The sequence below is a fragment of the Conger conger genome, chromosome 15, assembly GCF_963514075.1.
Source record: "Conger conger chromosome 15, fConCon1.1, whole genome shotgun sequence".
Lineage (NCBI taxonomy): Eukaryota > Metazoa > Chordata > Actinopteri > Anguilliformes > Congridae > Conger > Conger conger.
The window spans coordinates 7,863,467-7,879,658 of NC_083774.1; the positions used below are offsets into that span (position 1 = coordinate 7,863,467).

The 16,192-nt window shown below is 48.0% G+C and overlaps 1 protein-coding gene across 1 annotated transcript; it reads right to left on the bottom strand.

The window, feature by feature from the left end:
• Positions 1-4,380: 4,380 nt before the first annotated feature.
• On the bottom strand, positions 4,381-14,809 carry LOC133111988 (zinc finger protein 821-like). The gene is made up of 6 exons (XM_061222644.1): positions 14,371-14,809; positions 7,303-7,431; positions 6,947-7,065; positions 6,551-6,649; positions 5,453-5,619; positions 4,381-5,128 (listed from the first exon to the last, which is right to left on the bottom strand). Exons 1-6 carry the CDS (start codon positions 14,408-14,410, stop codon positions 4,381-4,383), a joined length of 1,302 nt encoding a protein of 433 aa, XP_061078628.1. The 5' UTR covers positions 14,411-14,809.
• Between the last annotated feature and the right edge of the window lie 1,383 nt (positions 14,810-16,192).

The following is a 16,192-nucleotide window of genomic DNA, read 5'->3' on the forward strand; positions in this document are numbered from 1 at the left end:
GACACGACAGATCTATCATAAATAGTGTTCCCCCTTCATATTCTCTCCATTTGTATTGGCCACCTTTTTTTGTAAACATGAATAGCAAAATAGTATCCAGATAAAGTAACAAAAGGACTGGATTTAAGTCCCAATATTGTAAAATCCCCTTCTTTTTTTTTTTGTAATCATAACAAAAACAGGCAGGCATATAATCGCAGAACACTAGCTCATATGTAACAATCCTAGAACAAATGCAGTTAACGACATGCAGTACTGACCTACACCGGACTGTAACGCCAGGTGACGCCAACAGCCACTCCAGCACCAACAGAAACCGGAAAGTCTTCATCTGGTTTTCTTTTGCAAATGCATAAAATTCTCTGTGGCAATTCAAATAAAATTGTGAAAATTTACACCATTGTTTGAGCAGTATAACACATCGACTCAACACCCTTGTCACAATGACTTCACAGATCTTGAAATGTACAGTAGTTGGTGAATATATATATTTTAGAAATGTAAAAAAATAAGAAAAAGGAAAAAAAAGCCAAAAACATTTTGAAGGTGTAATGAGTTTTTCAGAATTTACATTTTGAACTGAGTATGTGTTACAGTATTTCTTTACGCAGCGCCTCCGTTTTCCCTCTAATTGTATTCTAACACTTCAGGAGCTCTCGAGTCACAACTGGAGGAGAGATGTAGCAGCCAGAGACATGGGAGGGAATTTCATTCGATTGCAGCTATTGTGCACAGGTGCTTTTAAAAAAATGTGTCTGCAGAGACCTTTCGGTTGGGACCGTATTTACCAAAGAAAACAATGTAAATCTAAGCCTTAACATTATTCGGCTACTGCAATTGACAGGTAATGTTGCGATCACGTTGTGATAACACCTCCTGGATGAACGCAGGACAGCTGGATGGACCGTTCTCAAGAGACGTCCGCTCCATTGTAAACTTGGATGAGGTAAGAGCTAGAGTCCTGGCCCTGGAGCTTGGTGGGACAACCTCCTGGAGTTGGAATGGTGAGTTTGTGTGGTCCCAGGTGAAGTTTTCATTCATCCAGGTTTGCATAACTTGGCAGCCGACAGGTTTTTACATTTCTTAAAAGTAAACAATTTTCTAATTTCTTCTCTTCAACGTGAACAACGATATCTCCCCAACAATTTCAGTAGCCATGTCAATGCTCTAGAGCCTGAATGTTACGAATGGTTTGCCCAGGAATTTAAACGGAGAAATGCAATTGATTTATCCTTTCTGAATTCGCAGCCAGGTGAAATCAGGTGAGGTAGGTCATATGCACACCAGAAATGCAAATGCTTAAAAACTGACCAGAAAACATGAGCAGCCTGTGATTCTGTCACGCTTCATTTTGATAAATGCAGGTTTAGTAAATGGGGATGTGCAATTATGTAGCATGTGGCGAAGGTTTTGCATGTATGTTTATAAATATGGGTCCATGTGGAGACAGAGTTGGCCATAAACATATCTTTGATAAGATTATGGTTGTACCATAGAAGAAGTCACTGTATAGTTAGAGTTGAGCACTCCAAAGGTCCTCCATTCTGCATTGCCTGAGTTGCAGAATTAATTGTGTTCGTGTCCATTTCTTCATCACTGTCTGCATAGTTAAAGTAGATTTTCCCATGGGTTTGAATAAAACTCCTGTTGCATAACTGTTAAAACATACCCGAGGTATCATCTTTGCTATTAAAAAAAAACAAAAAAAATCCTGGGACAGTTCATCAGTCTCGTTTTTCCACTTTTGTTGAGTTTTGTTCCATTTGAGCTTCATTCAAGCTAAATAGACAAGATTCATTTCAGCTAAGCTACATTTACAAACATAACATCTTGAGAGTAACCCTTTAGTTGCAAACAAACAAAATGAAATATAGCCTATCAAAGGCATCTACAGACGTCCTCAGCAGTTTAAAGTCAGTAAGCCCCCAACGATGACGAACATGAGTGAATACCCCGGATCAATTATTTCTCTGATAAAGTGGCACATAGCAAAAACCAAAAAATAACAAGTATTTTAGTCTTATATTGAGACTTAATCTTATTTCTTTTACTTTTTTTGTTGATAAGACAACATTGCCAATGAGGTAAGACAATTTGACTCAATTCAAGATTTGCCAATAAGAAAATTTAACCTGTTTCAATGTTAACTAATGTTAACATTGTTATCTAATATTTTCTACTTGAGAGAAAATCAAAAGTCTAAGACTAAAACGCTTGTTAAGACTTTTTGCAGTGCATGGGAGAACCATAATAGCCCAGAGCACTCTGCAGTGACAAAGGCAAGGCCGTCACCTAAGATGGCCGCCACTGAGCCTACAGAGGTAATAACCAGTATTAACAGCAGCAGAAGAAATTGCATTTTAATGGGCCTCCACTGCAGTGTGATGAATGCCAGAGGGATAGACTTGGGGCTCATTCCAATTCCTTATTTTTCTCCTCCTTCCTTTTCTTGTCCCGAGCTCCACCCATTGGGAGAGGCTAGGAACAGATAAAGTAAAGATAGGGGAACTTGAGGAAAAAAACATGAATTTGACAAATGGAATGTCCTTGCTCTTTCAAACGTCAGTTGGGGAGAGGTGGAACCACAGATCAATCATTTACAGAAGGCTGGAGGATGAGCTGATGATTTCTTGCTCAAAGGAAAGATTGGGAGTTCCTAACTTCTACTTATAGCTCCTAGAAGGAACATTTAAGGGGTTGGAATGTCCTTAAAGATGGCGGACCCTTTCTGGGTCAGGAGTAAGGTAAAGTATTGGAAAAAAGGAGAGGAATGAGCCCTTGTTCGATCCAAAGGAACGACACGGCAGCACTGGAGGCTGTTTACAGTGGGTACACAATGTGCAAACTGGATTCAGAAGGGTCAATGTGACCGGTAAAGACAGGCAGACCCAAAGACAAGGTAACGGAATGGACCAGTTAGGAGAGGCTAACGGTGGGGGTGAGAGTAATTGCATTTTCCTCACCCCCTCCTCCCCAGACCAGAGATTCGGGTCTTGCTGTTGTTTTTTCTGCAGTGTACAGAAAGAGCTGAGGTGGGTGTGTGGGTGCTATAAACGGGGAAAAAACATTCAAAATCACCGATTCGTCCTCGAACAGATTTACATAAGCAGTTCCTCTTCTTCCTAGAATGGGGAAGTTAGGTAGTTTTGGAGAGAAGAGGTGGGAGTTGACTTGACGCAACCTTGATTGTAAAGTGAACGTGTGTATGTGTGTGTGTATGTATGTGTGTGCGAGTGTGTGTGTGTGCGTGTGTGTGCTAGAGAGTGTGAGTATGAGAGTGTGAGTATGAGAGTGTGAGTGTGTGTGAGAGAGTGTGAGTGTGAGTGTGTGTGTGTGAGTGAGAGTGAGAGTGTGTGAGAGAGTGAGAGTGTGAGTGTGTGTGTGAGTGAGTGTGAGAGTGCGTGAGTGCGAGAATGTGAGAAAGTGAGTGAGAGAGTGAGTGTATGTGAGAGTGTGAGTGTGTGAGAGTGTGAGAGTGAGAGTGTGTGAGAGTGAGTGAGAGTGAGTATGGGAGTGTATGTGAGAGAGTGTGAGTGAGAGTGAGTGTGAGAGTGAGTGTATGTGAGAGTGTGAGTGTGAGTGTGTGAGAGTGTGAGTGTGTGTGAGAGAGTGAGAGTGTGTGAGAGAGTGAGTGCGTGAGTGAGAGTGTGAGAGTGTGAGTGAGAGTGTGTGAGAGAGTGAGTGAGAGTGTGTGAGAGAGTGAGTGTGTGTGAGAGTGAGTGAGAGTATGTGAGTGTGAGAGTGTGAGTGTGTGTGAGAGAGTGAGAGTGAGAGTGTGTGAGAGAGTGAGTGTGTGAGAGAGTGAGTGAGAGAGTGAGTGAGAGAGTGAGTGTATGTGTTTGCCCGACCAGCCAGTGTCCCCCAGTGAGGCTGTGGGGCAGAGGGGGCACTGCTGGGGCCTGAATGTGAGGTAGAAGATTGGGTGGGTATGAGCTGGCAGGTAGCGTTGGCAGCGTACGGGAGCGGCAGCCAGTAGACCGGTGATTCGGACAGCAGGGGTGTGAGGAGAGTGGCCATTTCCCTCTTACATCACCTAGAGGTCCGTGTGCAAACCGGTTCTCCCACAGCGGGGGTGAGTTCTGCTCATTGTGGGGGGGGTGGGAGTGTCAGGTCTGTAGTTCCATGAGTCCTATAGAAACAACAGCACAACGTCTGTAAAACATGCTTCGTTAAAACAGAATCCGGAAGGTCTTTTACCCTGTCTATTTGTTTCGTCAGAAGTTCATATTTGTCATCAACAAACAGGAGTCACATTTAGTTTTTTTTTTTTTACGGGCACGGCGTCTAGTCAAGCCGTGCAAGACCAGGCTGGAGTCGTCCAGTCTGTCGACCCACGCGGCCTGCGTTACCGGCTCTGGCCACCGGGGGGGCCCGGCGGGGCTACGGCAGCTTCATGAACAGGCTGCTGTCCAGGGCGGGGCAGGGGAACTGGAAGAGGCTCATGTCGGCGGTGAGCGCGGCCACGGCGGCGGGGTCGTGCTCGATCTGCGCGCGCAGCGACGGGTCGATCTTCTCCAGCCGCCGCTTCAGCCGCTTGGCCTCGCGCTCGCGCACCAGCCGCGCCTGCCGCTTCTCGGGCGTCTCGCTGGCGCGCTTCAGCCGCATGGCGTCGCGGTCGCGGCGCAGCCGCCGCGCGCGCTGCTCCTCCGTCTCCTGCAGCCGCTGCAGCCGCTTGGCCTCGCGGTCGCGCAGCCGCCGCAGCTCCCGCTCCTCGGCCGACTCGCGCGCCCGCTTGGTCTTCTTGGCGGCGCGCTCGCGCTCCAGCCGCTGCTGCCGCGCCTCCGCGGGCTCGTTCCGCCGCCGGGCCGCCCACTTGCGCACGCCGGGCGACTGCGCCTCCGCCAGCTGCTGGTAGGCCACGCAGCTGTTGCACACCAGCAGGGCGCCGGCGGGGTACACGGGCAGCGGGGGCAGCACGTCGGGCAGCGGCGGCAGGCTCAGGGAGTCGGGGAGCGGCGGCAGGGCGGGGCCGGGGGACAGCAGGCTGTCGGGGAGCGAGGGGAGGGCCGGGCCCGGGCTGGAGTCGGGCACGGGGGCGCCGCAGAGGGCCTGGGACATGGGGCACGCCTCGTCGCTGCTGCTGCTGCTCTCCATGCTGCTCGTGCCCAGCACCTCCCGCAGCTTCTCCCTGCGGAGAGACGGGAATGTTCAGCGACACTGGAGAGACGGGAATGTTCAGCTACACTGGAGAAAGGGGAATGTTCAGCTACACAGGAACATTCTACACTGGAGGCGCAGGAGAAACAGGAATATTCTTCTACACGGGAAGCACAGGAGAGAAGGGAATATTCATCTACACAGGAAGAGCTGGAAAAACGGGAATATTCACTTTGAATAGCGTGTATCCATTAGTACAAAGACCATTGTGTTTACTAAGGTGCACTCAGTATCTGTCCTTGGCAGCGGGAGTGTGTGTGTTCCTGGTCTCGGCTGCGCGTGGCGGGGTACAGACCTGTTGAAGTTGCTGGTGTCGGTGAAGCGTGCCCCACACACGGCGCAGTTGGACAGGCGGTCCTCTGAGTGGATGAGGAGGTGCCGTCCCAGGGACCCGGGGGAGCTGAGCGCCCGCCCACACACCGGGCACACGTAGCTCTTACTGCCGCCCACCATCGCCGTGTGCTGGGGAGGAACGAGAGCTCCAGCGTTACACCGCAACCTCCAGTCTCTACGCGGCTCTGAGCCGCTGGTGGAGGGTCTACGTGAGCAAAGTATCCCCAGTATTTTGTTCAAATCTCCTGGACTTTGGCCAAAATTCTGCAGCCAGGAGGTAGAATTTGTTTAGAATTTAGAAGTAATTTGTGAAATCAGCTGGCTGAGTTCATGGGTGGACTTTTACTTTCTGACCCCTGGACTTTACACCTCTGCTCTGTACCATGTGCAGTTCAGGTTGGAACTGGTGTACAGTCCAGGTGAGGAGGTGTTTACCCAGTACAGGTGGGGAGATGTTTACCCGGTACAGGTGGGAAGGTGTTTACCCGGTACAGGTGAGGAGGTGTTTACCCGGTACAGGTGGGGAGGTGTTTACCCGGTACAGGTGGGGAGATGTTTACCCGGTACAGGTGGGGAGATGTTTACCCGGTACAGGTGGGGAGATGTTTACCCGGTACAGGTGGGAAGGTGTTTACCCGGAACAGGTGGGGAGATGTTTACCCGGAACAGGTGGGGAGGTGTTTACCCGGAACAGGTGGGGAGGTGTTTACCCGGAACAGGTGGGGAGGTGTTTACCCGGTACAGATCAGGAGGTGTTTACCCGGTACAGGTGGGGAGATGTTTACCCGGTACAGGTGGGGAGGTGTTTACCCGGTACAGGTGGGGAGGTGTTTACCCGGTACAGGTGGGGAGGTGTTTACCCGGTACAGGTGGGGAGATGTTTACCCGGTACAGGTGGGGAGGTGTTTACCCGGTACAGGTGGGGAGGTGTTTACCCGGTACAGGTGGGGAGGTGTTTACCCGGTACAGGTGGGGAGATGTTTACCTGGTACAGGTGAGGAGGTGTTTACCCGGTACAGGTGGGGAGGTGTTTACCCGGTACAGGTGGGGAGGTGTTTACCTGGTACACATGTGCGATGAGCTGCTCCGGGCTGCTGAACTCCAGGGTACAGAGAGGACACAGGTAACCATTACTCAGGTCTCCCCACTCCTCACTCTCCTGCAGGAACCACAGACACCATTTTACACGCCCACACAGCTCTGTGCTCTGATGCTAGCCCACACTGCTCTGTGCTCTGATGCTAGCCCACACTGCTCTGTGCTCGGATGCTAGCCCACACTGCTCTGTGCTCTGATGCTCATCTGCTCAGCTCTATCAGCAGAAAATGGCTTCTACTGCTAGTTCTGGGAAAGACTGGAGTGGACAGAACAGTGGAGAGTGACACCTTCCCTCACCCCTTGAATGACCAGGTGGACCCCACCCCCCTCCTGCAGGGGAAACCAGCCCCGTACCCACCTCCTTTACCCCTCCCTCCTGCAGGGGGCACCCGCTCTTGGTCCCGGTCATGTTGTCGTCAGCAGAGGTGCTGGAGGAGTCGTCTTCCCCAGGGTTGTCCAGGTAGCTGTCACTGTCCTCTACAGAGACACAACGGGCCTGTTACTGGGACAGCCTGTAGCCTGGAGGGCTACGGTCCATACCTGGGACCTGGACGGTTGGTGGGTCAAGTTAAGGGCATGAGTAAGGCCCTTAACCCCACATCGCTCCAGGGGGGGATTGTCGCCTGCTTAGTCCAATCAACCGTAAGTTGATTCAAATGACATTGCTTCGTTTTAGTAATACAGTGATGCGATAGGCCAACGCGTAGGGGCTACCTGTCACGCTGTCCTGCTCTTCGGCCTCTTGGGAATTGTTGCTGTGGCACTCGCTGTCCTCCGCGTAGTCCTCCCTGCCCTCCATCTCCAGACCGAGCTCAGGGCCCTGCAGACCCACCGGGAACAGCCCTGGGGAGGGGAGGAGAGGAGAGGAGGGTCAGCAGGACCGGCACAGTGGACAGACAGACAGACTGCATGTTCTGAGCTTTTTATAAACCTTCTATTTATTCAGGGTAAGTTGACCGAGCACAAATGCTCTTTTTCAGCAACGCCTGGTTGCCTAACCTGCATGTCTTTGTACTGAGGGAGAAACCCCACACAGACATGGGGAGAACATGCAAACTCCACACAGAAAGGCCCAGGCCAAGATTTGAACATCCTAGTATATACAGCCACCATGTGGCGCCCGGGGAGCAATGTGGGGTTAAGTGCCCAACAGCTGTGTGGATCCTATTGCGGCTACACCGTGGCTTGAACCACCAACCTTCCAGGCCCACTCATCTCAAGCTCAGATATGATGTGGCTCCACCAAAATCCCAAGGGGTTTTGGCTTCGGTTGAGAAAGTTTAGAAAATGTAGTTGGGTTTTAATAGGGGCTCAAAACAGTGCAGTTATTTGCAGCAGTAGCAGTCATTTTGACTGGGTGAAAAGGTATAAGGTCGAGGTAGTTACGCTTGAGCGCCAAATGTCACCCTTGGGACTGAAAGGGTTAACACAGATGGCGGGAGGTGATTCCCCTCCAAAAAAAGCGTCTTAAAGCCCATTTCCTTTTAGGACTGATGGAGGTTTTAAATTTGCGCTCCGGGCCTCAAAGGACCCAGGCGTGAACGTGCGTCTCAGATGGGGCTTTGCGAGCCGCTGTGCTGCTGCTGCACCACCACGATCACACGCACGCGCACACACACACACGTGCACACACACACACGCGCACACACACACACGTGCACACACACACACACGTGCACACACACGCACGCGCACACACACACGCACACGCGCACACACACACTGCTGCCTCAGCACTTCGCACCCGGGCTAAGAATATGACAGAATGAGCCCAGACTCACTAACTGTAACGCAATAAAACCGCAGCACCAACACGCTACGAACTAGGAAACGGCGTGGGTGTACGCGCACAAGCCCGAGGATGTTCGGTCAGTACACTGTGGGATTTGACCCAGACACCAAACCTCACCGACACAGACGGACGGACGGACGGACGTACTCCGTACCCACAGTGGGTCACAGTCTGACTCTCGCTGTTACTGATTGGCGTGCTGCAGTCCGAAGAGAGAGATCCAATATCCAGCACAGGCTGTTAGCCCCCAGAGAGAGACCCAGCACAGGCTGTTAGCCTCCAGAGAGAGAGACCCAGCACAGGATGTTAGCCCCCACAGAGAGACCCAGCACAGGCTGTTAGCCTCCAGAGAGAGAGACCCAGCACAGGATGTTAGCCCCCACAGGGAGAGAGACCCAGCACAGGCTGTTAGCCCCCACAGAGAGACCCAGCACAGGCATGTTGACCCCCAGAGAGAGAGACCCAGCACAGGCTGTTAGCCCCCACAGAGAGACCCAGCACAGGCTGTTAGCCCCCCCAGAGAGAGAGACCCAGCACAGGCTGTTAACCCCCACAGAGAGAGATCCAGCACAGGCATGTTGACCCCTCTGGAGACCCAGCACAGGCTGTTAGCCCCCACAGAGAGAGACCCAGCACAGGCATGTTGACCCCCCCACAGAGAGAGAGATCCAGCACAGGCTGTTAGCCCCCACAGAGAGAGACCCAGCACAGGCATGTTGACCCCTCTGGAGATCTGCCTGCCTTCATGTCAGCTCTCCTGCAGACGGGGTAAAATGGCTCCTCCTGACACCTCCCGCTATCCATCCCATACAGAGCCCCTCTTCCCGCTCCCGTCACAGTCTATGTGCGTCTCAAAGCACTACCCGTCTGCCACAGCATAGTGCAGGTGTGTGCGTGTAATCTGAGAGGAAGGTGTTCCGTTGTCCAAATAAACAACCACACACATTCACACACGCTACACACTACATTACATTACGTGGCATTCAGCAGACGCTCTTATCCAGAGCGACGTACAACAAGGTGCAAATCAAACGCATGATACCTGCATCTCTTGCGCCCTAAAATCATATACCATTACTATCATACTAAGCCGATCGTACACTATATAAATTTCTCAAATTATTAGCTTAGACATTCAGCGAAATGAAACGGTCATTCAAATATGAGCCAGTACGCTGCCAGGAACGCAAAACTTACGCCACAATATATCAGAAATGAAAACTGCAAAATGATGCACTTGTTTACGTTCAAATTGTAGCCGATTTGTGTCTGTCGGCTTTGTGTCTCTGGGAATAAGCACTTGTTTCAGGGTCCATGGTAACGGCCAGAGATGGTCTAAAAATATCCTCAGACTTGCTGTGGTTAACTTTCTGATCCTCTCTCGTGGAATCACTCGACGTGATCCTTTATTATACAGTGCAGTCCGTAAGTATTTGGAATGTGAGTGTAAGCATCAGGCTTTCTGAACAAATACTTCTGCAAAGGATGCGCTGATGCTTCCTTGCTCAAAGATCGGGAGTTCCTCACTTCTATTTCGAGCTCCGAGAAGGAGGAACATTTAACGGGTTTGAATGTCTGTAAAGATGGCGGACCTCGATCGATTTCCGAGTCTTGAGCGTGGAAAAGAAAAAAGAAGAGAAAAATAAGCCATGGGATTGAGCCCTGTGTCAAACTACAGACTGCTCTGACAAGCTGCCTGAACAGCACACAAGTGACTGGTGTGAGAATCCCCAACGCCCCCCCCCGCCCCCGCCCCCGCCCCCCTAGACTGTCTGTACATCTGTCTCACTCACCCCCCCCTCTCTCTGTCTGTCACTCAGACGCTATCTCTGAGTCTGTGTTGTCTGTAGGCAAGAGCTGACGCAGTCTCGCTGACCGCAGACAAAGAGACAAACTCATCGGGAAACAGACAAAGTATGGTGGTGGGGTGTGTGTGTGTGTGTGTGTGTGTGTGTGTGTGTGTGTGTGTGTGTGTGTGTGTGTGTGTGTGTGTGTGTGTGTGTGTGTCTGGGGCGTGGGGTGGGGGGGGTGTAAGAACAAAACAAAACCAAGACAAGATGCCTCTCGTACTAAGCCACCGAACCCTCCCCCAATCGATACAGCTCCCCCCCGACAGCCTGGGAAACACTGCAGAAATGACGGGGCTCAGAGTTCAGTTCAGTGTTCATTTTCCCCCCAGAGGAACGAGAGAACAAACTAATTACCCACTTTGAGTGACATTACCTCCCCTGAAAGAAACTATCCAGTGAACAGAAGGGGTCTAAATGTGGTTGTTCCCAAGGGATGGTGTTCACTAGCAGTCCAGCTTTTACCACTATATTTTCAGATTATGCAAGTAGATTATGCGGATCTCGAAAGTAAAAGTAAATCCCTGGCAGTGAAGTTAGCCATTTTGCTCAAGCATTCCTATGTATAAAACTGCTTTCAAGCCACAGTACCACCTTGCAGCTCTGGGATCAGGATGATTTTAGTGCAGTTACTGGCTTTGACAGAAATTCCAGAAACCAGAAAACCTCCCAGTATAGATTATACGTTTAACACCCTATGCGTGAGCATACGCTCTGTTGGTACAATCAAAACCACTCCTGAAGTTGCTCTAAGACACATTCTTGCACATCTGCACATCTGAGTAAAATGCAATATGCCATCTAAGCCGTTTAATGTAATATTGCAGAGCAACTTGCGCCACTACAAACGAAGTCAGGGGTTTGGAGGTATTTCCATAGTTTAAACATTCCGTTTCATAGAGCCGTTTCCATCGCAACAAATATGCAAATCAGAATTTCAAGACCGCCAAGCCCACTCCTGTATCGATATGAGAACTGGCAAAACGTTAATCGCTCAACCATTTGCACATCAGCTGGCTTCATAAACACTGAGTGCGCTCGAGGTGCTTGTTTTGTGCCACGACCTACTAACCCTGCCAAGTCCCCCCCTCTGGAGCAGCGAGCCAATTATTGCTGCTCCACGTGAGCCGGCCAAACTTGGCTTTTGGCAGGACCGAGAATCGAACCCCGGTGAACAACTGCAGCGAACTGCAACCGCGAGTCTGCTGCGTCTTAGCCTGTTGCGCCACCGCGGCGCCCAACACTTTGTAAGGTCCCATTAGCTACTGAAACCAAAGTCAAAGAGAGACTGGGCAGGGGCGTTGTTGTAAGCCTGTAAACCTGTTCGTGGTCAAAATGAAGAGGTGACCTGATGGTTGTGTTGTACCCTTAACCTTGCATGCGGTATCACGGTGACACTCCACAGAAGGACAGTTCAACAAAATGACAGCTGATCTGCACTGCATTATTCAGGATCTTTCCACTTTTCAATCAGCACCAGACGGCATTAACCACTGCTCTTGTTCTATTCTGGAAGAACGCAAAACACAAGCCTGCACCTAGTCTAGTTATTCCGAGCGGGCTTCTAGCTCCTCGCCTTCAGTCTCCCGGACAAATGTACTGGATAGAATCGCTCATATTTTGTGAGGGAAATGGCTGATAAAAAATGGTCGCTGACATTTGCATTAGAAAATCTCAGGAGGGCGGGCAGCGTTTCAAGGGGGAAAATTAAGGTTCTGTTCCTCGAAACAGATGCCGCAACTGTTTTCCATCACTCGCTATAAAAACTCAAGTCTCCGACTGAAAAATGTCTTCTCAAAAAAAAACTTTTTCGGCTTGAATGACTTTCATAGATGGAACTGAATTAATATTACATACCTCCAAAAGAAAACGGTCAGATATTCTAATAACTAAATCAGTTTTGACAAAGGGATAAATCTGTTAATAAAGTTGTGTTCTTGCTGTGCCTGGTTAGTGAGCTAACTAGTTTGATAGCCTGGCCGATGCCTGGATTAGTCTAATATTACCTTTGATCGGATGTGCATAAATTGGACAACAACACTACACCAGTGGTAACCAACCCTGTCCCTGGAGATCTACTGTCCTCTAGGCTTTCACTCCAACCCTGACGACGCACAACTCATTCAACAGTCAGGTTGAGCTGTGATTTAGTCGTCAGGTGTGCCAAGTTGAAATGAAATTAAAGTTAGGGTTGAAATGAATACCTACAGATCTCCATGAACAGGGTTGGTTACCACTGCACTACACAATGCCAAGACGAGAAAATGAATTTTTGTTTCACAGACTATCCTGCATCAGCCACCTTTCAAAGTCCTATGGCCCTACAGAGGCAGTCAGAAGGAAGTCCAAAGCACCTCTTACATGCGTGCGCTTCCAGTGACCTGTCTGCACTTTAAACAGCCTCCCTCCCACTTAATGGCTACAAGAAAAGGGCCGTTCCGTTCGCCTCTTTTTACGGCGTTATCTCCTTCACAGCTTGCTCAGCGATTTACAGGCGTTCAGGAGTGAAATATACAGAGATATGGCCAATATATCATCCACATTACAGAGGCTAATGCAGTTAAACTGCTGATTGGGACACAAAGGAAGGACTCTTCAAACTTGCCACTGCTCATGTCCATTGCGAAATTAGTCGAGAGCCCATAATTTCGAAGATCTGAAGTCACCCAGTTTTGTCTCACTTCAGCCACATCACCCTCAATTCCTTTGTCCTAGCCAGAGTCCACATCTTCCTGGGTCACATCCTATCTTCACACTTATTTCTGTTGATATAAACAAAGGAAATGGGGAATCTTGTGATTATCTGTTCAAAATGCCAGCGCTTCACAGCCTGGTTTTGAATGCATTCATACTTGCTAGAAACCAAACCCACTGCTTGGTGACTTCAGTATTTGGTTATGCCCTCTCTTGAAAAACCAAGGTTACTTTTGCTTCTTGTATGCAATGCTAGTGCACCCAATCAATCATTAATGAGGACTGAAACAATCAAACTAACTGCGTACACTCACAAAATGTAGGCTGTAATTGGCTGTAATTCTTCTCTTGTTGATGAATCACAAAGACCAACCTTTTGGCAAGGCCTTTCCCAATGGAGGACATATCAATGTGGACATATCAGCAATTGAGCAGGTGTTGGTGCAGCTGGTGTGATGAATCAAATGTGCCTCATCATGCAATTAGACTCATTAACACTGCATCCTTTATATTGCTTCCTCCTCACTGACCCACCTTCGTCCTCCTGACTTTTTTTTATTTATTTTTTTTTTTTTTTTTTATAAACTTCGAGGACTCTTCAAACAATAGTCAGCAAAATGTGCAATTGAGTCCATAATACTCACCCATAAGTAACAATATTTCCAGGGGAATGATTTGTAATCCAGATGCGCTTTCGCAAGTCTTCAAAAACAAAGGAAATTATGCAAACCATAGTATGTGCCTCAGTACTTACAGGTAAATCAGGTGTCATCCTGGTCGAGGCATAGGTGTATTGTATTTCTAAGGCTCCTGCACAGATGGTTGAATTGGTTTCATTGACTAATGAATACGGTTCCTGAACATAATCTTGTCTAATTGACAGTTGGTCATTACATGGTAGTAGGTATATAAAATTCAACAATGTTTTTCAACTAAATCATGGACTAAATACAAAGGTTTATAAAGAGCTGTAGGCAATAACGTTACTGTGTCAACATTGCGATGGTCAATTCTAGGTCTCCCGTATGTTTCACTGTAAGACATTGTCATAGGGTACCTATAGATTTATATTATATTACTTGACATCATTGGGTATGAAATTGGCAAGCTCGAGCTGAATACTGAAATATAACATAACAGACAGATGCGTGTTGTACGATTGCTTCAAACATGTCACTGACGTTACTAAAAAGCTTCTAAGCTAGCCGACTGCACAGTCGTTACAGCTGAGTTGCAAATTGTAAAGGTAAAGCTAATACAAACGTTGCAAACCTTATGTTACCAAAGAAAACTCAATTCACAATAGTAGCGGATGGAACAGCCTAATAAAAATATACTCGGCAAAATTGAGTGATCCATAGAAATTGTTGCGAATAAATTATTTTGCAATTCTAACTAAACGGTGATTCGATAAAAAAAGAAAACATTTACAATACCTGAGATACCTACAATTAACTTTGAAGGGGTTGGTCTGTTTTCGCCTGGACATATTATCCCCGGCCGGAAAAAAAATCGAATCTCCTCCTAGCCCCGACAGATCTGACGATATCCCTGAGCGATATATAGCAATATTTATTTACACTCCATTTTTGGAGTGTAGTAGTAAAGAAAACGTACCAAAGAACAAAATAAAAATGGGCTGCACGACGAACAAATTGTCTGCCTCGTCCGTGGCAGCTATGTAACACGGCTCGTTACATTTATGAAGAGTCGGGGTTATTTAGCTAGCTAGCTTGTTAGCTGGCTAAATGAGGAAAATCCCTTAAAATATTACACTGTGGAATAAACACAAATTGTCTACATACTCGGTTGATGATGGGCCACATATATGTGACAAACCGGGTCATTCTCTACACAAAAATGGTTTGACTGATAATATCTAGCCCGGCTAAGATGTTCTTCGCCGAGCAGCCCCGAGTGGCCCCGAAACAGTGTTGCTGTCGCTCTGCCAGAGTACTGCAGAGGTGCATAGCCGAAACCACTGACACACGGAATGCATAGATCGCATGGTCAACACAGAGACCGAACGGAATTGTGGGATATGTGAAAAATGATTGGAGGTCAAATGGTCGTGTTTTGAAAGCGTCTTAAATTATTAATTCCAAAAGACGATGATAGCGCCGTAGGTTAGATGATGCGGATACAGAGACTGCCGAATAGCAGCTAAATTAATTTATCGAAGCGTTGTGGTAGTATGCTTTCGTGATTGTAAATGGCTAACGTAGTTCTAGTTTAGTCATCCTATGTAAAAGCCACTTATTGTATCCTACACCGGTTATATTTTGCATGGAGTTACAGAACAAGGTTCTACGCATTACTCCTTGGCCATCATATCAGTTGGTATATATCAGCACTGCAGACGTCTTCCTTTTGCTCAGATGGCCGTCTTGCCCTGTTGTGAAATTAAGTCCAGTAAAATGGTAAACTATACATGTATTTGCTTTGCATATATTTTAATAGGTCGTCACAACATAGGTATAAATGTATGCTTGGCATGTACTGAAGATTTGGAATACATTTTATTTGTATATGTATCTGAATGTATTTCATAATTCAACCTCAGGAATGATGCCTCTGCTCAAATTATGCGGAGCCAATTTGTGGGAGCAGGAATTGTTGCATTAGGCCAGCTGAGAAAGCCAGAGCATTTAGGGAGAAAAACACCACAGCAGTTGGAGGATGATAGATAGATACATAGATAAAGATAGATAGATAAGATCGCCCCCTACTGGCCAATATGCTGAGGGGTGAAATGCTGGGCTATATGCTGGCCCCGGAACTTGATTTCTTCGATAAGCCGCGAGTGTTTAATTACATGACATTACATTACATTAATGGCATTTGGCAGACGCTCTTATCCAGAGTGACATACAGTTGATTAGACTAAGCAGGAGACAATCCCCCCTGGAGCAATGCAGGGGTAAGAGCCTTGCTCAGGGGCCCAATGGCTGTGCGGATCTTATTGTGCCGCCAACCTTGCACGTCCCAGTCATGTACCTTAACCAGGCCCCCCCCATTTCTCTAAGTATCAGCTGTTGTCCTTTGGGTAATTCCATGTCATGGTCATGATTTGGTATAGTCCACAGTACTTAAACTGTACAAGTTTCTGCCCCTTTTATCGAATGCTCGTAGCTTGTATTATAATTGTCCTATAAGCTCATGGTGTTGTAGTTGGATAGCATATTGGATAGTCAATGTAAATCTGGAGTGGCATGGGAGGGGTGTAAAATGCACAGTAAGTAGTTCAAAAGGAAAATGGCACCCATATCAG